The sequence below is a fragment of the Chiloscyllium punctatum genome, chromosome 10, assembly GCF_047496795.1.
Source record: "Chiloscyllium punctatum isolate Juve2018m chromosome 10, sChiPun1.3, whole genome shotgun sequence".
Taxonomy (NCBI): domain Eukaryota; kingdom Metazoa; phylum Chordata; class Chondrichthyes; order Orectolobiformes; family Hemiscylliidae; genus Chiloscyllium; species Chiloscyllium punctatum.
The window spans coordinates 22,885,579-22,911,031 of NC_092748.1; the positions used below are offsets into that span (position 1 = coordinate 22,885,579).

Sequence of the window (25,453 nt, forward strand, 5' to 3'; positions counted from 1 at the left end):
CAAGAGATCAGACCTCCTAACCCAAATCCCAGTAGCAAACCAATTCAAGCTTCTGCCACAGCTTTGAGTAGATGCATACAATTCTCGACCTTGTATGAGAGTTACCCTAATCAGAGTGCTCAGTATATGACCCTGTGAGAGAACGACTTTTTGTGTAGCTTTTCCAGAGTACTGTGATCCTGTGCTTGACTACACCTCTGAGTGAGACTGAGATAACACACTCGCGTTACCAGATTGTGCAGGGATTCATATGTAAGATCCCTCCATCCTGGATGGTGACCATGAATATGCTTAATTTGGCTTAAGTAGAACAGTACAAAAGTCCACGCAATCTCATACAGTACACTGGCTTTTTATTCCATGCATTTTTTTTTGTTTTGCTGTCTCTCTGATTCCCATCACTGTACACTGGTTGCCATGATCACAGTTAAAACAATCTGCTTTGTTTTCGGTGGGGAAGATTGAGGCAGATCAACCTCCCCCTCCTCTGTGCACAGAGGGGAAAAAGATCACATGGTCTGGAGCTCATGGTGCCAGGTGGACCTTTTGAAATTTAATACAAAAGAAATTACAATACTGTCTCCTAACTGCAAGAGGCCCTCTAACTGCACCAACTGGAGGACATGTGATCAACTAAATTATTATAAAGGAAAGCCAATGTGGTACTTTGGTGGAATGCGAGTCAAGTTTTTTTTAATAAAAAAACTATCCTTTTTTTAACTGATGGCTTATACATAGTAATTGAGAGTATCAACTCCTCCCCAGCCCCTTTTTATTAGCCCAGTTTGTATTTGGATTTCCTCTTGACTGCCTTTCTCAGTTTGAATAGTGAGAAGATTTGGAATGGGCTATTCTATCCCTCCCTGAAAGTGTCTGACCTGTTGAAAATTGCAGGCAGACTGACAGGATTTTTGATTTGGAGGGGTGATTCAATGGAAGGAAGGTAGATCTGGTGCAATTGACTCGGTGGGCCTGGTCCTATGTTCCAAGCAATGTCTGCTTTTGCTTCATGAGTTGGAACAGAAATAGAAATTTGTGTGGCAGGCCCTCCAAACAAGAATGACATGGCAGGAACCTGTGTGGAGTCTTTTAAGAATGGAGAAGGTTACTGGGATGCAGCTTCCCCTCAGTTCTGACTGGCCAGGGGACTCTCACTGCCTGTTGCTGATGAATCAATCAATAGTCAATCTGTTTGGCTTTATTATACCACACCCCAATCAAGACCTGGAGTGGGGCTCAAACCTCGGGCTCCTGGCCTGAAGGCAAAAATACTATGCACTGCACCAAGAGAGAGCTCCTTCAAGTGAAATTTAAGCAGCAGGTATGCTACCTAAGGTATCCTCTGTTCACTGAGGATAGAGGTTTGAATATCTTATGGTGGTCTCGTTCCAATACAGGGTGATCTCTGTACTTGAACCTGTTGCTGGTTGTCTTGTGTGCTGACCAGGAAGCTAGAAAGCACAAAAAACAATTCCAAAACCAAGTACGGCACCATAAATCATCTCCCAGGGCTGTAGTTCACAGGGTTGCTGTTTATCATGCACTCATATTGATGAGAACCCCATTCAGCATTTTCATCTCAGACTGAAGGATAACACAGACTTGACAGTTGAAAGGCTAGCTGTGCTGATCCAATCCTCAACGATTTATGTAAATATGGCAGGATTGTTTTTCACTTCAGAGAAAAGTCTGATATTGAATCATCATGATCTGTATGTGTGGGGTTTGGGGAGGGCTATCTGGTTGCATCATGAACTCTGTTTATGGGGGGAAGGATATGATGGTGATGACATTGTAAAAGCTCAGTTCAGCTTCCTAGTTGCAGGACCTCTGAACTGACATGTGTTGCATTCATTGGTGCTGTTTTAAGCGAATGTCTCTTTATTGAGAATTGGTATTGGACAAGGTTCCATTAGTGGAGTTACTGTGTAATGTGTGGATCCAAGAACTATCTGACCTGCAAGGAACTCTCACTGAACCTCCACACAGAATGCCCAATCCATGTTCAGGAATTAGTGAAATCAACAATACTGTATTCCATTTTGGTTTTCCTGCCGTAGGAAGGATGTTGCGAAACTTGAGGGTTCAGAAAGGATTTACAAGGCTGTTCCTGAGATTGGTGGGTTTGAGCTGTCACGAGAGGCTGAATAGGCTTGTCACTTTTTCTCCTGGAGTGTCAGAAACTGAGGGGTGACTATATAGAGGTTTATAAACTCATCAGGGGTACAGATAGGGTGAAGAACTGACATCTTTTTCCTACGGTAAGGGAGTCCAAAACTAGAAGTGCAGTGGTTTAAGGTGAGATAGGAAAGATTTGAAAGGAGCCTGAGGGGCAATGTTTTCAACACAGAGGGTGGTACATGTATGGAACAAGCTGCCAGAGGAGATGGAGGACGCAGGTACAATTACAACGTTTAGAAGACGTCTGAATGGGGATGTGAATAGGAAGAGTTTAAAGGGATTTGGGCCATATGTTAGCAAATTGAACTATAGGATATCTGGTTAACACAGATAAGTTGGACATAAGTGCTGGCACAGAATGAGGGTAAGGCAGGGAGAAAGGGCAAGAACATGAGAAGATCGAGGGCAGGACAGAGAATAAGTGGGTAAGCTCATGATGGTGGCCATCTGGTAGAGCAGAGATGGTGAGAGATGGCTGTGTTAAGTTTAGCAGCAACCAACATCCAAGTCAGTGTGTCTGTGAAATGCTTTGAGCACGGTACCAGAATGCAAAGACATCCAATTACCACTGACATTTAAGGAACCTTGTAATTAAAAGAGAATAAACTAGAATTGTAGAGAAAGTTCTATTGACTTAATAAGTACAAGGTTGTTGGGGGAATTGTTTGTAAGCTACTTTTAAAACTGAGCTGAGAGTGCGGGAATCTTGTGTGGGTGAGTGACTTAATACGTGGACGGGTTTGTGTTAACAAGATCAGAAGGAAGCAAAGGCTCAGCAGTTTTACCAAGGTTGTCAACCCATTAGGAATTAAAACACTGTAGATGCTGGTAATCAGGAAACATTGGATCTACATCAGAATATCAGGTCACCATCCTGAAATGTGTTTCTTCTTGCTCCACAGATGCTGCCAAATTCTGCTGAGCATTTCCAGCCAATTCAGTTTTATTCAATGAGAGGAATTATTGAAGTTTGATCTTGTTGGGAGCAAACTCCAAGAGGAAAACCATGGAGAGCAATATAAAACAAAAAGTCTGTTCCATTTTTTAATATGTTTTGTGTTAGTGATAAAACAATTAGTTAGGGATCATACCAAAAGTAGAAATGGTAAATGTTTTCTTGTCCTGAAAATTGACATGGTGGGTGCCCAATATGAACTGAAGGCCATGTGATTAATCCTCCTACAATACACCCAACAGTATGTTTCACAGATCTGAGATCACTTTATTTGTTCATCATGGGAGTTGGGCATTACAGACTAGGTCAGCTTTTATTGCCCTTGAGAAAGTGATAAGTTACCTCCTTGAATTGCTGCGGCCCTTGGGATGTTTTTACAGCCACAGTGGTGTTAGGAAGAGTTGTAGGATTTTGACCACATGACGATAAAGGAATGACAATACAATTTCAAGTCAGGACGGTGAGGGACTTGAGGGGAATTGGGGTTGCTGTCTTCCCATGTATCTGCTACCCTTATCCTTCTCGTTGGTAAGGGTCGCAGGTTTGGAAATTGTTGCTAACAACAGTTAAGAAAAGGAGTGATGAATCCTCATTTCCAACAGGGTGAGAGCTCAGGAAGATGATGGTTGTTCCTGAGGGGACACTTCAGGAGAAAATCAGGAAAGGAAGGTCAGAGGAATATCCATAAAATAAACTGTGCTGGAGCTCGTAGGCTTGATACAAGGGAAGGATTGTTACATCTTATAAATAACACTGAAAGAATACACCCTTTAAAGTATTTTTAAATGTTTTCCATATTCTGGAAACACATACAGGGCCATTGGAAATGAGGTACATGGGCACAGTTCCCAAAACACTGATCCAACAATTACACCTTTCCAATTGTCAGCTCTGTCTTGCTTTCTCATCCTCTTCCCCAGCACCAACCACCCCTCTCTCACAATTTAGGATTTTCCAAACTATTTGATACAATCCTACTCCTGGAATGGTCAATCCCAATGGTAACTGAAAGAGCACAAGAAAGATTCGGGGTTCTCCTGGGAGTATACAAAATTCTGATCTACAGAAAAAAAAAACAATCAAAACCTCAATGATAAATTAACAATTCTGATGTAGTCCAGCTACAGAACCAAAGGAATAATTTAAAATGATCTGATACTGCTTTGGCAGTAATGACCTTTCCTTCATAAAATTACACATCTGCTAAAATTTACAGTGAGAATGTTCAGAGTCTACATTTCTAGAGATTGTAAACAAAAACACAAAAAGAATTATTATCCAGTATATTGCTGTCCAATTCAGGCTTCTCTAACAGCTTTTTTTTATATTTTACCGAGATGGAATTTGTACAATTAAATTTTGGCTGAAAATAAACAAAAAGGGGAAAAAAGAATTGCAGAGGTACAGGATAAGAGCAAGCATGAGTCAAACTGGATAGCTCTCCCAGAGCCAAATGGCTTCCTTCTGGACAATTTATAATGGAATGTGCTGACTCCACAGACACTGAGGGAGGATTGGGCTTTTCCTTTGGGCCCCCAGATTGCCCTAGAAATTTAGTGTGCATGTGTTGCAATGCGCTCTCACCAAGCAACAAGTTTAACTAGATCTGTACTACTTTCTTGTGGAATTGCTTGCCATATCTGGAACTGGCAATCAAGTTGTGTGTTTTTAGGTATTTAATATCACAGGAGTTAATCATTAACATATCAGGCAGACTGATAAGTTAGATCCATTCATCCAGTCAACACTGGTAGGCACAGGGAAATCTAAGGGCACAAGTGTCACATTGCTTAGATGGAGAGTTCAGAGTGAACTTTCTGGCTAGGGACTGGAATCTGCTGGAGGGGGTTCCAGGACTTGTTATGCACAAAGTACAATTTTGTCTGGATTCCAGAGTAGCCCCACAAATTCCCTCTGGGGAATTTGTCTGACGTTCCTGAGGGCTGGCAATAACTGGATCTGGAAGCATTACCGAATGGCAAACCCATTATGCTAATCCATTTTCAGGGAACATCACCAGCAGTCGTATCAGAGAGCAGGTTCCAGCACACACAAACTGTGTTGTGGGGGCCTGGAGGCACTTAGCGAGGGGGGAAACAGTGGACAAATCCCTAACTCAGGAATCAGAAAACGAGAGTGATGACTGCATAGTCACTCCACATTTAAAATCGGTGTATTCTCTTGCCAATTGTTTGGCTAGGTGACCTGACCGTAACGGGAATTGCAATGGGCACAGTGCCCTCTTCGCAACTTGGCTAGGAGAACTTTACCCATCTATGTATAGGGAGAAAAGGCAGAATTTTCTACCAGAGGATTACAGACCAATCCTACAGCCTCACGTGCCTCATTATTTCTTCCTTCGTCTTAGGAGCACAACCTTTAACAATTATCTGACAGGCATACTGTACACATTACCCAGGAATTTGAAGACCATCTCGGTAAAATGGAAGATGAGAAGCAGAGTAAAAGCCTGAAAGGGACCACCTAACTCTGGAGATTTCAATATTTGCACAACACAACAATGTATCCTGCACTGGAACAGCAATGTATCGCGTTCCGAATCTTGCTGTAACAATACAGGGATTTTCAATCTCATTTTGTTTCACTCTGAAACTTGTGTCAAAACAGCCACGACTGGTTGATACTGATTTTTTTTTTGTCCTGTTCACTTCCAGAAGTCAGGAATTCACCCGTCTTTAAAATTAAAAAAAAAACAAAAAAGACAAATTGTTGTTGTCCCTGACCGCTGGTGAGCTGCAGCTGGGAAGTCTGGAATGGTTCTGTGACGTTCTGATGCTTGTATGGTGACGCGTGGTGGCGCAACTGCGCAATTTTCCTCTGACATTGTGCGACGAGGCTTTTCACGTTGCTGGGAGAAGAAAAGGATCCAGTACCAGGTTTGGGGATGGGAAAGAGAGCCAGCATCAATTGATGGCAAATGGATGCCTTGATTTGGAAGACTCTTGGGTCAGAGTAACCCCACCTCAGTTAGTACAGTAGGGCCTGGCTGCATAGCAAGAGCATCATCAGAATGACAGGATGAACTTGGAGTATGTACCAGCAGCAGCACCAACCTCAACCCTAACACACACAAACACACAACCACTTCACAGTTAAAGGGCCTGTCACCTCACACCCTTAAACCCACCCTCTCCATTTCGGTTGGGTGAGGGTTAGCACCAGGACAAACCATCACTCCTGAGTACACTGTGTGCCTGGGGGATGGATGATAGACAGTGCTCTAGACACATTGTACTCAGAAGCTCATCTCAAGCCCTTTCTGTAACTGTATGTGACTTTCCAACATTAAGGCCAATTGGGATCGAGGGGAGGGGAGTGGGGGGTTGGTGTTAACATCAGGAATCTCCTTTTCTTCCCGCATAGAGGCGAGTGAAATTCTGGAATAATCTCTCCACGTTTCCAGATGCTGGCATCACACTATGGGAGGGGCAAGGGTGGGAGCAGAGCCTTGGTGGGGGGGCTTCCAAAGACTAACGGATTTGCATTGAATATCAAAAAATAACGAGCTACTTGGGATCAACAGAGGTGAAGGATCAACCACTCGTTATGTCAGAACAGGCTCAAGGGGCAGAGCTGCCTCATCGCTTTTCTATCCGTCCACCTTGTCAGGTAGCTGGAAGGTTCTGTGCCAGGTGCTGGGAACCCCCAATTGGATCATTAGGCTAACAAATACATCTCACATATACCCCCACCCCTACCAACCTTGGCCTCAGCAATTCCAAATGCTGCCAACGAATAGTCTTTTCCAGACTTGGCAGTACATTTTGACATTAAGCTCCTTCCAATCCCATGATCCATTTGCCATCGGGTTGAGCTGATCGTCCTGGCTGGTTCATGTATGTACATCTGAAGTATTCAGGTACACTCCAGAATCTTCACTGTTGCCTCTTCATCGAAGAGCATCAGGAGGGGTGCCCTCCCATCAACCGTGGCCCACTTTGGTGTCTCCTGACCCAGTCAGTCTCAGGTCAGAGCAGCAGTGCAGCCTCGTGTTGGTCCCTGAGCCTTACACTCCATGCAAAAACAAAAATAAGATTATGACTTGCGATGTCTTGTCCAACTTCTTTGCACTTCTGTCTCTTGTAGAATACTTGACGTTTATGCAGTGTGAAGTGTCAAACAAAAATAGAATGTTAATGTTTACACTAGCTACATTAGTCAACAAAGTGGATCCCTGCCATACTTGATTGAAATGATAGTGAACTCTACAATTACTTCATCACAGAATGTTGCAGAATATCGAAGAGTATCTGAGTCTTTGTGTTATTGCAGTATGTTCCCACGGGAAGTCTCGATAGTCTTCAAGTGTATTTGTCCATATTTTTTATGTTCATTTCCGCTGGGTGACCTTGCCGTCCGCCTCCCTCACCAGGTGGATAAGCTGCAGTCCTTCCCTCTCCGGACTGTGGCGTCAGAACACTCAGCTTCAGAGGAATCACATTCTGACTCCCCAAAGTGCATGGAATTCTAGAGAGTGGGGACAAGTATTAAAAGATCAGTGCCATAATCTCAAGCTGCCTTTTCGCCACTCTTCCACACCATTCCCTCCACCACACTCACGTCACTAGGATATGGTTCAGCAGCAGACAGCTGAAGGTCTCTAACCCAACCCCACTGCCAGACTTTACTGGAACTTGGGAGAGTGGGTCAGGAGAACAGGCACCAAACATGGTTCACATCAGCATTGAGCTGACACCTGGTCCCAAATACCTCTCCCTCACTTAACAAAACAGATGGGCAATTTGGTCATTCAGTTCATTGCCTCCTGAAAGTTATTTTTTACATGGTGGTGATTACACTTCAAACAAAGAAATATTTAATTAGATAGAAGGCATTTTGGGGTGTCCCGAGATCACAAAAGTTGCTATATAAATTCACATCTTCACCTATTCTTTCATGCTGACCCGTACTTAAGCTCCATCTACATAACTTGGTGAAATATTCAAAGAAAACTACAGAGTGATAGCTGCTTCACACAGTCACCTAACTTCTCCTCACTGCACTCTAATGTTGGATGCCTATGCTCACATTCATATTGTCCATTCATGCCATCTCCCAGTCACCCATGCCAAACACAACATTGGATTTTTTTTGGCCTGACGATAGGTGTCAATGCAGGAAGAAAAATGCAATGCAGAATTTGGGACATTCCTTCCGGAAACACACCCAAATTTATTTGTTTATTTTAACTGCATCATTAGTGGCACAGCCCCATTGGTTGACCCGTGTGCAATGCCAAATAGCATAAACAGTTCCCAGTGCAATAGGAAGCTTGTTTCATTCTGGTTAGATACAGCATAGCTGGCACTTTAGAAGGAGGCACGAAATAGTCCCATTTTCCTGTTTTTACCCTAGAACCCAGGATATTTGTACTATTCAACTATTTATCCAATTCCTTTCCCATACTTAGTTTGGAACCACACAGAACATGCCAAATTGTAGTAACTTAATGCATAAAATACACTCATCTCTTGTTCTTTAACCTATTACCTCTTTCTTCTAGTTTCTGACTTCTGTCATTGGAAACAGATTCCCTTTATTTACTGTACCAAATTCTTCTTCACTTTGAACATTACTAAATCTCCCTTTATCCTTCTTGATTCAAAGGAAACAACACCAGAGTCTGTAATAAAGGCAAAATATGGCAAACACTGGAAATCAAACAAGCAAGGGGAATACTATGTTCAGAGTTCTGAAGAGGAGTCATTTATTTATAGAATCTTACAGTGTAAATAGAGGCCATTCTGCCCATTGACTCTGCACTGATCCTCCAAAGACCATCCCAACCCCCACCCTATCCCCATAGCTACCAATGGCTAACCTGCACAACCCTGAGCATTACGTGGTAATTTAGTATGCCCAAGCCACCTAACTTACACCTCTTTAGACTGTGGGAGGAAACTGAAACACCCAGCAGAAACCCACACAGACAGAGGGAGAATGTGCAAACTCCACACAGACATGCAAGGCTGTAATTGAATCTGGGTCCCTGGCGCTGAGAGGTAACATGATAACCACTGAGTCATCATGCTGCCTGGACATGTCATCCTGGGCTTTAAGTGTTAACTCTGTTTCTGACTCCACATTTGGTGCCAGACCTGCTGAGCTCTTCTAGTATTGTGTTTGTCCCATTTAACTTCTTCATTCCTGGTATCATTCAAATAAACCCCTTCTCAAGGCCTTGGTAACCCTCCTTTTCCTTTTTTTTTCATTTGCAAGTCATAGGTGTCACCAGGCCAGTATTTATTACTCATCCCTAATTGCCCAAAGGACAGTTAAGGTTCAATCACTTTGAAGTGATTCTGGAGCAACATGTAGGCCAGACTGGGCGAAGGACATTAGTGACCCAGCTGGGTTTTTACAACAAATGGTTACATGCTCATCATTAGGCGAGCCTTTAATTCCAGATTTTTTAAAATTCAAGTTTTATCTTATGCCATGGTGGGAATCAAACCCATGCCCCTAGAACATTTGAGGCTAAGGTTCTGATTACTAGTTCAGTAACATTACCATTACACCACTGCCTCCCGAAATATGATAGGTAGACAAGCAGGAAGCTGGGAGGACTGAAGAAGGGTTTTACCTGAAAACGGTGACTTGTCCACCTCCTGATGCTGCCTGGCTTGCTATATGCTTCCAGCCTCCTGTTTATTTATCTTGGATTCCAGCATCTGCAGTTTTTGTTTTAATCTTTCCTGAAATATGGTGTCTAGATTTGAATGTATTATTCCAGCTAGGGTGCTAGCAGTAAAGATTTATTGTAACTTTGTGTTTTTGGCACCAAATATCTTTATTTATTAAGCCTGGGAGTCTGTGTACTCTTTTCTTTAAATCAACCTTTATGTGAAAAGACAGACTATGGAGATGAAGATGATCAGATCTGCCATGATCTCATTGAATGGGATACAAACTCTATGGGCTGAATGGCCTACATATTATGATGTTTCCTTCCACCTTTAAGGAGTTGTGTTTCTGCACCCCGAGAATATGCTCATGTCACTGTTTGGATTGAACTCTGTCAAATGTGGACTATGCAATTAGCAATGAGAATCTCACCTCATAGCAATGGTCCTCTGCACACAGTTTCCCCAATGATATCTGAGTTTTCACCCTGCGGACAGCAGACTCTTTGTCAGACAGCCCATCTGACTGCATGGATATCTCAATGGGAATTTCTGGAGTTTGTGACAGCATATCGTCCAGTTTGTCCTCCATATGGTCCTCATTGTTGTTGCTGAGTCCGTCCGGAGTGCCGCTGTGCGAGTGGTCACTGGTGTTTCCTTCCTCCCCGTCAGATACAGAGAAGTTCTCTGAGCTGAAGGTGGAATAGGACTGGCAGCTGCTCATACAACGGTGTGGCCTGCAGAGTAAAGAGGGCAACACAGCCTCAGGAACCCAACAAAACACAAATGCACACAACCCTGCAATGGAACAAGCAGAAAGGTGCAGTATAACAGCGATATCAAAGTCTCCTGTGTCTGCAGCTATGTGAGGCTAAAACAAAATGAGTTTCAGTAATTTCAGAGTTCCGATTATCAATACCCTTCAAGCAAGTACTTGCTGGTTTCACTCTGGAACTGCTGGGTCCAATCTATTAACATTCCAAATCAATGGAAGTGGTTTCTCTGTATCTGGTGTGCTGACTGTATTAAATATTTTAAACACCTCAAGTATCTTAACACCACCCACCCCCAAGACCCCACTCAACTATCTATTGAAGGGGATATTGAAACCTGGACCGATAGCCGAATCCTCAAAGCACTAGTATTACTGTGCAGTTCACCTCAGAGGCCAATACATCTCCTACAAAGCTGAAGGCAGTGCTCTAGTGGAAATCTGAATATAGCCTTAATTTTTTGAAGGATAATATCCAAATGCTCTAAGATGAAGACAATTTCTCATCCACCTTTGTGCATATCAAATTGTTTTCAGTGAGTTGTCTTATATGGACAACACTTTGCTCCTTCACAGTCACCAGTCTCTCACCATTAAGGTAAAACTTCAATCCTGAAACTATATATATATATATATTATGTCTTTCTTGAATCCAACACGGACGGACTCAAAATAGGACTAGAAGTGGGCCATTTGGGCCCTCAAACCTGCGCTGCCATTTAATAACATCAAAGCTGATAGATAAAGTACGTGAAGAAGTTGCAGGTGGATATAGACAGGTTGAGTGGCTGAGCAAAATCTAGCAGATGGAATATCATGTGGAAAATGTGATCTGTTCACTTTTGCAGGAAGAATTTTTAAAAAAAGAAAGGCATTGCTTGAACAGAGAACGAATGCAGAATTATATATGGTGAAAGCTTAACTCAATCAGAATCCATTCACTTGGAGTTAAAATTGTTCACAGATTCTAAACCCAGGCTGCTTTCAGAATGGGAGTGTTGACCACAGACAGAATTCCTGGCCTTGATCATGGAAAGATCAACTCCTGGTGCAAAAGGAGGGATCAGGCCTTGGCTGTTAAGTCCACTGTCACTGAAAGCTTCAAATAATGACAGGCCTCTGGAAGACACTGGTGGAGTCTAGGCCCTGTCTGGGACTCTGCTGTTCAGATCAGCCAGAAGATCTCTTCAGAGACATTGGGGCCTCATGTTTACACTGGAAAACCTAGAATCCCTGCAACCCAAAACAACTCATTTGGCCCATCAACTCTGCATCAACCCAGATCCACCCCATCCCACCTTATTCCGTAACCTTACATGGCTAATGCATCTAGCCAGCACATCCCTGAACACCACAAATCAGGTTAGCATGGTCAATCCACCTCACCTGCATATCTTTGGACTGTGGAAGGAAACTGGAACACTCTGCGGAAACCTATGCAGACATGAGGAGAACGTGCAAACCTACACACAGATGGCCACCCAAGGCTTGAATCAAATCTGGGTCCCTGGAGCTGTGAGACAGCAGTGTTAACCACTGAAGGGCTTTTGCCTGAAACATCAATTCTCCTGCTCCTCAGATGCTGCCTGACTTGCTGTACTTTCCCAGCACCATACTCTCGACTGTAATCTCCAGCATCTGCAGTCCTCATTTTCACCCAGGGTTAACCGGTGAGCCACCGTGCCACCCAAATCTGCAGGGATTGAATCTCTAGCTTGCCCTGAGCAGTTGCACTCAAAGGCCAGCTCTCCTTGGGTGGTCTGTAACAACAATTTGGCTCTTTTCTCCCCTCAAGGCAAAGGAGTTCAGCATTGTGAGCCCCAGATAACACTAGGCATACAGTGGGAAAGAATACCTGAACCTACTTGGACCTCAGTGGGAATCCTGCTTGTGAAATTTAAACCCTGGAAGGTAGCAGGATCCTCTGACAATGATCTTATGTACCTGAGATCAGGCTAAGGGTTGAAGAAACTGAAAATCTAACAGGAGTATGAGAGAGCATGAGCCAGAAATGGGGAAGTGCAACAAGTAGTGATAAAATGGATGCAAACAACATAAAAGAGGTACTGAAAGAAACATGGTAAAATCTGCAATACCAGTGTGAAAACTGAATACCAAAAGCTTTTATAAGTATTTTAAAAGTGCGTGCAAATGGGGAGCATGGACCCATTAAAAACTAAAATAGACATCAGGGAAATGACTGACATTTTAAATGAGGACAGTAGATAATCTTGAATACGTTATAGACTTTTCTCATGGTCCCTGCAGGCAGGGCATTATAGGAAGCACTGGTTTCCACAGTGATGGAAGAGATGAAGTCTGTGAGGCAGGAGTTCAAGGGAAGAGAACAAATTTTGTCCGATGGAAAGAAATGAGGACAGACATCAAAAATATAAAGACCCAGAGGTTGAGAAAGGATCTTCAGCCTGCAGGGCTCCCAGGTAGCTTACAAGCATTGGAGGCCTACAGTAAATGATTGCCTGAAAGAATGGCATGGGAGGCAGTAGTTTCACTTCAAGGCACCCAGCATTGAGGAAAGAGGACATGCTACACTGAGATGGGCTCCAGATAAACTGAACTGGAATCATTTTCCCAATGAATGAAACAATGAAGATGACAAACAGAGCTTTCAAGAAATGCTGACATTGTGAACATTCAGAAATCAAAAATCAGTAAATGAGATGAGTACTGTAGGGTAGCCATTCGAATATAAATAAACAAAGTGGATTCAGGAGGGGTCAGAGCTCAGCAAAGATGTTTGTGCTCAGAACATTGGGGAAAGTAAAAAAAAAATTATTGGAGAAAATATGTGGCAACTTTAATCTTCATTTGACTTCATGGGAAGAGTGAGCATCACAAAATAAAATTCAATACTGAACGTTAGAATGATTTAGTAAAGTCCGAAATTGGGATCTTAAATCTGTAAAGGTAAGAGGAACAATTTGACTAAAGTAGGAAACGTGTGTAAAAGAGAAATTGGCAATGGTAAATACTTGAGAACTGATTCAATTTGCAGCAATTATACATTTAAGGAAGTAAATCACTGTGCAAAACATGGATTGAACCATGGTTAACACACAAAGTAGATTGAAGGAAGGACGTAATAACATTGCCAAAAAACACAGTTAACATAAGAATTAATAGAATGTCTGAATTAGCAAAGAACGATCAAGAAATTAATGAAGAAATAAGGAGGAGAGTAAATTAGCAGTGACTCAAAACTAATTATATAAGCTTCCACTGGAATACAACGAGGCACTTAAAAGTAAATGAATTCCTTAGGGTCAGAGTCCCAGGAGATTTTACAATGGTGGGTGGGAAAAAAAGCAGCGTAACTAAATAAATACTTACCTATCTTTCTTTGGCAAATACATAATGCTGCGCAAGTAAAACATTTTAGAAGTAGTGACAAGCCAAGGCTTTACTGAAAATGAGGAACGTCGGGATATAATTAGAAAAATAAATTAGCACTCTTGATATTAATGGGACTAAAAGCCAGACATCTGCATTTTGGTATTTACACTGTAGGGTTTGAAGAGGGTTGGCTAGAGAGATGGTGGATGCATTAGTTTAATCTTCCAGAACTCCTTCAAATCTAGAATTATCACAAAAGAAGTGTAAGATAGCAAACAACTCCACTGTTGAAGAAAGGAAAAGGAGGACAGAAAAGGCCGAAGAACAAAAAAATCTGGAGCAGAATTAGGCTATTCAGCCCATTGCTCTGCCAGTTGATCATTGCAGATTAGATAAGAAAGTATTCGCCAGTTAAGCTATTATCAGTAGCAGGAAAAATATTTATTAAAGAAGTGAAAACAGGAAACAAACAAAAATGCAACAGTGTAGAATCAAGAGGAAAACAAGGTTGACAAATCATTTAGGAGCTTTTGAGAATGTAAATCACTATGATAGATAAAGAAGAACCAATGAGCTCAGTATATCAAGAATAAGGTGCCATACAACAGGTTTTACACTATGTTTGGACGTATAGCTTTGAGATAACATAATAGCAATGACTGAGGATTTGTTAATGGACAGAAAAAGACAGTAGGACAAAAAAATTGGCAAACTGGATCTACTGGAGTAACAAAGGGATGAATGCTTGGATGTCAGTTATTTACAATGTTTGTCAATGATTGAGGACTGAGAGAGTGTTGCATTGAGTTGGCTAACAATAAAAATCAAAAAAGGTGGGAAAGTAAATGATGAGGACACAAAGAAGCCACAAAATGATTTATACAAAGTCAAGAATCTAGACAAGAATGTGGGAAATTGTGAGTTATCCACAATGGAAGGAAGATTGAAGTAAAACATTTGTAAAATGTTGACAGAGGTGTAAATATTCCTGATGAATGGCTTATGTTCAAAACGTTGATTCTCCTTCTCCTCAGATGCTGCCTGACTTGCTGTGCTTTTCCAGTGTCACACTCTCAACTGTAAATATTTGCATTGAAAGGAACCTGCGTGCAACTGTACATGAATCATACTGCATTCACATGAAGGTAACAGCAAGCAATTAGTAAACAAATATCTTTGCTCATATTACAAAGGGATGGGGGTCTAAATGCAAAGACATTAATAAGACCATGTTTGATATGATGTGGACAGTTTTAATATTTCCTTACTCAAGGAAGGGCATGACTAAATTGACCGATTGCTGGGAGGACGGGATTATTTTGTGCATTGACTAGAACAAATTTCCTAGGATATCAGAAAATGGAATGTAATCTCAATGAAACATGTCAAATTCCTAAACAAATTTGGTAGGGTGGATACTAGGGGAATGTTTTGAGCAGTTAGGGAGTCCAGAAATAAGGATTACAGTCTCAGAATAAGGAGTCAGCCATTTAGGATAGAGCTGAGGTGACATTTTCTATCCCTGAGTGCTGTGGACACTCACTCAGAGATTTTGGGAACTGAGAAATGTAAGGGTTATGAGGAGAGGTAGAAGGATGCAATGGAGGTAGAAGATCTTATTGAATTAATTGCGAGGGCGTGGTGCCTGCTTCAGCTACTGTCTTTTTGTGTTTGTGTTCATCCACCTGGAGAACTGAACAACAATGAGCAGCAGACACCCTCAGAAAACACAGAGATCAATGATGGAGTGTTTCTACTTGCTCCTCAATCACAAACCTTCTTCTTCACTGGGTAAGGTTCGGATGCTGAGGGAGGGGAGAATACTGACACTATACTTAAAAGAAAGTTTCCCAAAAGGGAAGAGCTAAGGGAGTTTGAGTAATTGTGTAGTTCTTTCAACGAGCTAGCAGAGATATGAGGAGCCGAAAGGGCTCATTCTTTGCTGCTCGATTCTATGATTGTAGTCTAAAACTGATTACCAGCCCTCACACCATGTTCTTCATTTGTTGATTAGAGGTACTCGTAAGTTATCTTGCTTAAAGTTACGCCTCAATCTCTCTGTTGGGAACAAGCACTTGGAACAGTCAGGAAGGGGAGGGAGGAAATTTTACAGAATGGCTACATTTGACATCTTACCTCTGCCTGCGTGGAAACTCAACTTCACTGTCCACTTCTCCCTCCTCTTCTTCAGAGGAGTCGTCTCCATCCTGTGATCAAAAGAAAACAATGTAATTCTGTGTCCTATACATTGAAGACACCAAGCTTACATCAGTTACATTAGCTAAGACTCTCAAATCCATAACAACAGTTGCTAAATAATCCGAAGTATGCAAAGGATCACGGTGGGAACCAATTTAGGATTGTCACTCAAACTCTTGAGTGTGGTGCAGCCTGTGACCAGTGGTGTGCCACAAGGATCGGTGCTGGGTCCACTACTTTTCGTCATTTATATAAATGACCAGGATGTGAGCTTAAGAGGTATAGTTAGCAAGTTTGTAGATGACACCAAAATTGGAGGTGTAGTGGACAGCGAAGAAGGATGCCTCGGATTACAACGGGATCTTGATCAGATGAGCCAACGCGCTGAGGAGTGGCAGATAGAGTTTAATTTAAATAAATGTGAGGTGCTGCATTTTGGGAAAGCAAATCTTAGCAGGACGTATACACTTAATGGTAAGGTCCTAGGAAGTGTTGCTGAACAAAGAGACCTTGGAGTGCAGGTTCATAGCTCCCCGAAAGTGGATTCGCAGGTAGATAGGATAGTGAAGGCGGCGTTTGGTATGCTTTCCTTTATCGGTCAGAGTATTGAGTAGAGGAGTTAGGATGTCAAGTTGCGGCTGTACAGGACATTGGTTAGGCCACTGTTGGAATATTGGTCTGGTCTCCTTCCTATCGGAAAGAGGTTGTGAAACTTGAAAGGGTTCAGAAAAGATTTACAAGGATGTTGCCAGGGTTGGAGGATTTCAGCTAGAGAGAGGGGCTGAACAAGCTGGGGCAGTTTTCCCTGGAGCGATGGCTGAGGGGTCACCTTATAGAGGTTTATAAAATCATGAGGGACATGGATAGGATAAATAGGCAAAGTCTTTTCCCTGGGTGGGCAAGTCCAGAACAAAAGGGCATCAGCTTCAGGTGAGAGGGGAAAGATGTAAAAGAGACCCAAGAGGCAACTTTTTCATGCAGAGGGTGGTGCGTGTGTGGAATGAGCTGCCAGAGGAAGTGGTGGAAGCTAGTACAATTGCAACCTTTAAAAGGCATCCCGATGGGCATGTGAATAGGAAGGGTTTGGAGGGATATGGACCAGGTGCCGGCAAATGGGACTAGATTGAGTTGGGATGACTGATCAGCTAGGACAAGTTGGACCGAAGGGTCTGTTTCCGTGCTGTACATCACTATGACTCTACGTTACATACATAAATACACAGGACCTGATTTTTGCAGACAACAAGAACATGTACACACATTGCATCTGTTTCAACTCAACAAAATAGCCGACAGTCATTTGTTGGCTAATTTTGCAGAAAAATGCCCTGACTAGTCAGAGTCAATCTGCCCGGTTAAAAACTCAAACTAAGCCTGGCAGTCTACCTGTCAGTCATTGTTACCTGGTACATTCTCCATGGCAATGCCTCTACCAACTAAAGTCCACTTGCCAACCAACATTGCCATCTCAGTATAAATGTTGGTTTTCCCCTTATGTTGGTAATCTTGTGAACTATTCTGATGAGTGAAAGACAGAAAGCTTAAACAAAAAATGCCTTTTTAAAAAAAAGTTATACATATAATATGAAAAGGGACACAGTTAGGAATTAGTTTGCAATTAATCACAGATTAGAATGGGCAGTGTTGTAAAGTTGTGACTAAATGATGGTGCAGAGGGTACTTTAGGTTGTCTGCCCAGAACAGCTCAGCTGTGCTCAATCCCACCTTGGTGCTTTAGCTGGCTCGACATGCGACCGTTTTGAAGGATCACTGGCCAGCCTTCAACCTTCCATAAGGTGAACTCTGCTGCTTCTATCAAGTCCTCTTTATCTGTCATTCCTGTGCTTCACATTCCTATGAACCCCTGTCTGACAATGTCTCAATTTAAATTAGCATTCTCTGATTTGTCTCTCTTTGGGTGGTTAGCACTGCTGCCTCACAGCAACAGGGACCCGGGCTCAATTCCAGCTTCAGGTGACTGTCTGTGTGGAGCTTGCACCTTCTCCCCATGTCCATGTGGGTTTCCCCCAGGTGTTCCAGTTGTAATGAAATCAAACGCTCCTCTAAATTAGATAGAAATCCAATATAAACTTGAAATTAAGTTCTCCGGTTTCTTCCCACAGTGCAAAGACGTGCAGATTAGGTGAATTGGGCATGCTAAATTGCCCAGTGTGCAGGGATGTGTAGGTTAGATGCATTAGTCAGGAGTAACTACATGGTGGGGGAATGGATCCGAGTAGGTTACTCTTCAGAGGGGTTCAATGTGGACTCGTTGGGCCGATGGGCTGTTTCCACACTGTAGGGATTCAAATTCTAATAATACTACAGTCCCAACTATGCCAATGCTCCATTATAAGCAGTCAAGCCGACAACAGCCTGGGTCCTAAAGTCAAATTCTTTCCCCAAGCCTCTCCACTTCTACTCTGCTGTAAATTGCTTCTTAAACCAAACACTTAGACCAAATACAACTGAAACCTCAGTGTCAGAATTTATGTGATAAACATTACTCGGAGGAAGCTGCAGAAACAGAAATCATGGTCATCGGTGCAACTGCCCTGACCTGAAGTGACCCCTGACCCCAGTACAGTACCCCCTGACCTGAGCCCAGTGGCCCCAGCACCCAGCCTGAGCAGTGACCTCTGCCTGTTGACCTGAGCACAGTGGGCACTACCCTCTGACCAAAGCATAGGATGCCCCCTCATGCCCTGGATCCTGATTATTGGCCCCTAAAATCCCCCTATCCCTGTCCCATACCCTGCCTTAACTCAAAACATTGTATGTTAAAGTACGGAACTTAGTTGTTAATTTGTATTGGATTTCTACTTAATTTAGAAGAGTGTTTGATTTTGTTACAACATAAGAGCAGAAGCAGGCCATTCAGCCCATCAAGTCAGCTCTATCCTTAATCCACTTTCATGCCCTTTCTCTACAACCCTTGATTTCCTTACTGATTAAATATATTCAACATTGAGATAGATTTTTGATGATCCAGCCTTGATATCATTCAATGGTAAAGACTTATAAAGATTCATTACTGTCTGAAAGAAGAAATGCCTCCCATCTAACTTAAATGAAGAAACCCTGGACACTGAAATGATGCCTCTGGTCCAAACTCTCTCACATCCAATCATGCAGGGGCTGGGGCATATCTCTCTCAACTTGACCTCTTCCCAGCCCAACCTGCGGCACAATCACATTCCCCTCCTGTTCAAACAGGACCCACGTCTTCACTGTGGAGAACCCTCTAAAGCCCATCTATCATCAGGTTTATAGCCCCAGTGAACAGTTACTAACACTTGATGCCACAGAGAGAATGAATTGAGGAAGGGGGGGAGGGAAAAGAGAGAAGAGAAGGGGAAGAGGGGGGGGGGGGGGAAGAGAGAGGGGGGGGGAAGAGAGAGGGGGGGGGGAAGAGAGAGGGGGGGGGGAAGAGAGAGGGGGGGGGAAGAGAGAGGGGGGGGGGGAAGAGAGAGGGGGGGGGGGAAGAGAGAGGGGGGGGGGAAGAGAGAGGGGGGGGGGAAGAGAGAGGGGGGGGGGAAGAGAGAGGGGGGGGGGAAGAGAGAGGGGGGGGGGAAGAGAGAGGGGGGGGGGAAGAGAGAGGGGGGGGGGAAGAGAGAGGGGGGGGGGAAGAGAGAGGGGGGGGGGAAGAGAGAGGGGGGGGGGAAGAGAGAGGGGGGGGGGAAGAGAGAGGGGGGGGGGAAGAGAGAGAGGGGGGGGGGAGAGAGGGGGGGGGGGAGAGAGGGGGGGGGGGGAGAGAGGGGGGGGAGAGAGAGGGGGGGGGAGAGAGAGGGGGGGGGAGAGAGAGGGGGGGGGAGAGAGAGGGGGGGGGAGAGAGAGGGGGGGGAGAGAGAGGGGGGGGAGAGAGAGGGGGGGGAGAGAGAGGGGGGGGAGAGAGAGGGGGGGGAGAGAGAGGGGGGGGAGAGAGAGGGGGGGGAGAGAGAGGGGGGGGAGAGAGAGAGGGGGGAGAGAGAGAGGGGGGGGGGAGAGAGAGGGGGGGGGGAGAGAGAGGGGGGGGGAGAGAGAGGGGGGGGGAGAGAGAGGGGGGGGGAGAGAGAGGGGGGGGGAGAGAGAGGGGGGGGGAGAGAGAGGGGGGGGGGAGAGAGAGGGGGGGGGGGAGAGAGAGGGGGGGGGAGAGAGAGGGGGGGGAGAGAGGGGGGGGAGAGACAGGGGGGGGAGAGACAGGGGGGGGGGAGAGAGAGGGGGGGGAGAGAGAGGGGGGGGAGAGAGGGGGGGGGAGAGGGGGGGGGGGAGAGAGGGGGGGGGAGAGAGGGGGGGGAGAGAGGGGGGGGAGAGAGGGGGGGGAGAGAGGGGGGGGAGAGAGGGGGGGGAGAGAGGGGGGGGGAGAGAGGGGGGGGGAGAGAGGGGGGGGGGAGAGAGGGGGGGAAGAGGGGGGGGAAGAGGGGGGGGGGAAGAGGGGGGGGGAAGAGGGGGGGGGAAGAGGGGGGGGGGAAGAGGGGGGGGGAAGGGGGGGGGGGAAGAGGGGGGGGAGAGGGGGGGGGAAGAGGGGGGGGGAAGAGGGGGGGGGAAGAGGGGGGGGGGAAGAGGGGGGGGGGAAGAGGGGGGGGGGAAGAGGGGGGGGGAAGAGGGGGGGGAAGAGGGGGGGGGGGAAGAGGGGGGGGGGAGAAGGGGGGGGGAAGGAGAAGGGGGGGGGGGGGGAGAAGGAGAGGGGGGGGGGGGAGAGGGGTGGGGGTAGAAAGAGGGAGGAGAGGAAAAAGAGGAAAGTATCTTCACCCAAGGAATCACACTCTGCTTTCTGAATTAATCATGTCACATTAATGGATAATGATGGCCATTTAAAGTCTGGCTCATCAAAGCCAAGTCATATTGAACTTTTAACAAGAACATTCCAAGCAGCTTGGCCCATGAGGAAGTTTCCACTCTGTCTGTTGTACTCCAGGAAGTCTCTAATTATAAATTAGCTGATGTTGGGCACTGCAGCATTCAAATTGGTCTTTGCTCCATATCATCTATTTACCTGTCTCTCATGTTCTAACACTAACAGTCTATAACTGTATATCCCTCTACATTAAAGATATATCTAAAAACAAGTTCTGAAGAGTGACTGGACCTGAAATCTTAACTTGGCTTTCTCTCTCCTCAAATGCTATCAGACCTGCTAAGTTTCTCCAGTAATTTCTATTTGTTTTAGAAAGCCAACATCTGTAGTTCTTGATTTTTTTCCCCTTGTTTTTAATCTAAATGCAACCTAATGACTTTCTGCTTCTCTTTTTTCTCTGGTCCCCCTCCCCCACACCAGTGTTTCCTCTGATATTTCCCTCTCTTTCTCTCTGGTATTTTTCCCCTTGGTCTCCCAGTGATTGGCAGTCCTCCTTGCATACAGTGGAAGGGAGGTCAGTTACCTAAATTCTGACTTGTAGCCAGGCTCTCTTGGATCCTCCTCCAGTTTTGGATGGCCCTGTCCTCAAAGAACCAAACCATCCCAGTTTTGAAGGATGGAGCCTATGCTGACACTGATCCTTCCCCATGCCACAGCCTGAGTGTTCCACATAGAGTCATAGAGATGTACAGCATGGAAACAAACCCTTCAGTCCAACCCGTCCATGCCGACCAGATATCCCAAACCAATTTTGTCCCACCTGCTAGCACACGGCCCATATCTCTCCAAACCCTTCCTATTCATATATCCATCCAGATGCCTTTTAAATGTTGCAATTGTACCAGCCTCCACCACTTCCTCTGGCAGCTCATTCCATTCACATACCACCCTCTGTGTAGAAAACATTGCCCCTTAGGTCTCTTTTATATCTTTCCCCTCTCACCCTAAACCTATGCCCTCTAGTTCTGGACACCCCCACCCCAGGGAAAAGACTTTGTCTATTTATCCTATCCATGCCCCTCATAATTTTGTAAACCTCTATAAGGTCACCCCATAGCTTCAGATGCTCAGGGAAAACAGCCCCAACCTGTTCAGCCTCTCCCTATAGCTCAAATCCTCCAACCCTGGCAATATCCTCATAAATCTTTTCGGACCCTTTCAAGTTTCACATCATCTTTCTGATAGGAAGGAGACTAGAACTGCATGTAATATTCCAACAGTGGCCTAACCAATGTCCTGTACAGCTGCAACATGACCTCCCAACTCCTGTACTCAATACTCTGACCAATAAAAGAAAGCATATCAAAGGGCCTTCTTCACTATCCTATCTATCTGCGACTCCACTTTCAAGGAGCTATGAACCTGCACTCCGAGCTTTGTTCAGCAACACTCCCTAGGACCTTATCATTAAGTATATAAGTCCTGCTAAGATTTGCTTTCCCAAAATGCAGCACCTCGCATTTACCTGAATTCAACTCCATCTGCCACTTCTCAGCCCATTGGCTCATTTGTTGAAATCTGAGGTAACCTTCTGTGCTGTTCACTACACCACCAATTTTGCTGTTATGTGCAAACTTACTAACTGTACCTCTTATGCTCACATCCAAATCATTTATGTAAATGACAAAAAGTAGTGGACCCCCTCTAGGGCCATCTCATCATTCATATTCTGAATGGCTCACCCTCTCCTTACACATGGCACTTACAAAACAAATTCAGCAACACCCTGAGTCAAACAGAAATCTGGAACTTTAGCGCCCAGAAGGCTAGAAACATAGAAAATAGGAGCAGCAGTAGGCTATTCGGCCCTTTTAGCCCACTCCACCTGTCAAAATGATCATGGCTGATCATCCAACTCCGTGTCCGGCCCCACTTTCTCCCATATCCTTTGATCCCTTTAGCTCTAAAGAACTATATCTAACTCCTTCTTGAAAACATTCAATGTTTTGACCTCAACCCCTTTCTGTGACAGACAATTCCATAGGCTCACAACTCTCCGGTTGAGGAGATTTCTCTACACCTTAGTCTTAAATGGCATACCTTACATCCTTAGGCTGTGACCGCTGGTTCTGGGTTCCCCCGCCTTCAGAAACATCCTTCTCACATTTATCTTGTTCAACCCCTGTTAGAATTTAAAAGCTTTGAGACTTGCTAACCTATCTAGGTTCTATTTATTTGTCGGTCCTGCCATGCCAGGAATCATCAGCAAAGTACTGGAAGGTATCATTAACAGTGCTTTCAAGCAGCACCTGCTCAGCAATAACCTGATCACTAACACCTAGTTTGGGTCCTGTCAGGGCCACTGCTCCTGTCATCATGACAGCATTGGTTCAAACATGAACAAAAGAGCTGAATTCCAGGGATGAATTCCCTGGAATTCATCGACATTAAGGCTGCACTTGATGAAGTGTGGCATCAAGGAGGCCTACCAAAATTTGAATCAATGGGAGCACACTCTCCACTGGAATGATATCTGGCACATAGGAAGATGGTTATCGTTGTTGGTGGTCAGTCATCTCAGCTGAGGGACTTCTCTGCAGGTGTTCCTTAGGGGGGAGTCCTAGATTCAACTGTCTTCAGCTGCTTCAGCAATGAACTCCCCTCCATAAGGTCAGAAGTGGGGATATTCGCTGATGAGCACGCAATGTTCAGCATCACTCACGATTTCTCAGATACTGAAGCAGTCCATGTTCAAAGCAACAAGATATGGACAATATCCAGGTTTGGACTGGCAAGTGGCAAGTAACATTTGTGCCACCCAAGTACTAGGAAATACCATCTCCAATAAAGAGAGGACCTAACCATTGCTCCTTGACATTCAGTGGTGTTATCCATGAATTCCCCCATTACCAACATTCTGGAGGGGTCACCATTTACCAGAAACTCAACTGACCTCGCTACAACAACACAGTGGTTATAAGAGCAGGTCAGAGGTTCAGAATACTACAGCAAGTAACTTACCTCCTGACTCCCCAAAGCCTATCCACCATACACAAGACAAGTCTGGAGCTTAATGGAATACTCCCCATCTATCTGGATGAGTGCAACTCCAACAATACAAGCAGCTTGACAGCATCCAGGACAAAGCAGCTCGCTTGATTGGCATGACATTAAAAGCATCCAAACCCTCCATCACTGACGCTCAGTTGCAGCAATGTGTACTATCTACAAGATGCATTGCAGACATTCACCCAAGATCTTTAGACACTACTTCCAAACCTCAGACCATTTCCATCTAGACGGACAAGGACAGGGAATGTGTTACAGATACGAGTATAGTTGAGGGGATCAGCACAGTTTACACATAGAATAACTGGTATTCTATGTGAGTTACACTCTGGAATCTAATTGAGGGGGGGGAATCAGGGGTGGTTTATGTAAAGAATAATAAATACCCAAGAAAGAGTTGCACATGGGAATGTATTCAAGGGGCAGATGGGCAATGGGCTGAGGAATGACAGATGAAGTTTAATTGAAATAAATGCGAGGAGTTAAATGTTGCTGAACAAAGAGACCTAGAAGTGCAGGTGCATTGTTCTCTGAAAGCATTTGGCACTTCTGCCTTCATTGGTCAATGCACTGAACAAAGGAGTTGGAATGTCATATAGCTGCTGTACAAGACATTGTTTAGGCTACTTTTAGAACACTGCATTCAATTCTGGTCTCCCTGCAACAGGAAAGATGTTGCTAAACTTGAAAGTTCAGAAAAGATTTACAACGATGCTGCCTGAAATATAGGGACAGACAAATGGCTGGAGTTTTTTCCTTCTGGACCGGCAGATGCTAAGAGGTGACATTATAGAAGTCCATAAAATCACAAGGGGCATGGATAGGGTGAATAACCAAGGTCTTTTCCCCAGGATAGCAGAGTCCAAAACTAGGTGTCATTTGTTTAAGGTAAGGGGGGAAAAAAAAAGACTTAAAAAGAGATACAGGGGTAACTATTTCACGCAGAGAATGTGGCGTGTATAGAAAAAGCTGCTGGAAGCAGTAGAGGTGGGTACAATTACAACATTTAAAAAGCATCTTGATAGGTACATAAATAGGAAGGGTTGAGGGGGACGCAAGACAAATGCTGGTAAATGGAACTAGATCAGTTTAGGACATCAGGTTGGCATAGACAAGTTGGTCCTAAGAGTGTGTTTCTGTGCTATATGACTGACTCCATCTGCAAGTTCCCCTCCAAGCCACTCACCATCCTGACTTGGAAATATATCCTGTACCTACACTATCGCTGTGTCGGTTGCCTGGAATTTTCCCCCCAAGGGCATTCTGGGTCAACCTACAGCATATGGATTGCAACAGTTTAAGAAGGCAACTCACTGCCACCTTCTTGAGAGTAACTAAGGGACAGACAATAAATGCCATTTAGCCAGTGACACCTACACCCTATGAATGAGTAAAAAGCAAGATCAGCATTGTAGATCTTTGTTGCAGTAAGGTTCAGTTGCAGCTTTCAAACAAAACCAGTCAAGAGTATCAACAGTGATGTGCAAGAGAGGACAGAGCTA

At 44.5% G+C, this 25,453-nt stretch overlaps 1 protein-coding gene across 1 annotated transcript in view; it reads right to left on the reverse strand.

Annotated features, from left to right (window-relative positions):
* Window positions 1-336: 336 nt before the first annotated feature.
* LOC140481750 (mitogen-activated protein kinase kinase kinase 13-like) overlaps window positions 337-25,453 on the reverse strand; it is a 125,310-nt gene continuing 100,193 nt past the window's right edge. Inside the window, 4 exon segments of the mRNA XM_072578286.1 lie at window positions 337-7,624; window positions 10,214-10,517; window positions 16,043-16,113; window positions 22,988-23,064. Of these exon segments, the coding sequence (XP_072434387.1) occupies window positions 7,523-7,624; window positions 10,214-10,517; window positions 16,043-16,113; window positions 22,988-23,064 (554 nt within the window). The 3' untranslated portion in view covers window positions 337-7,522.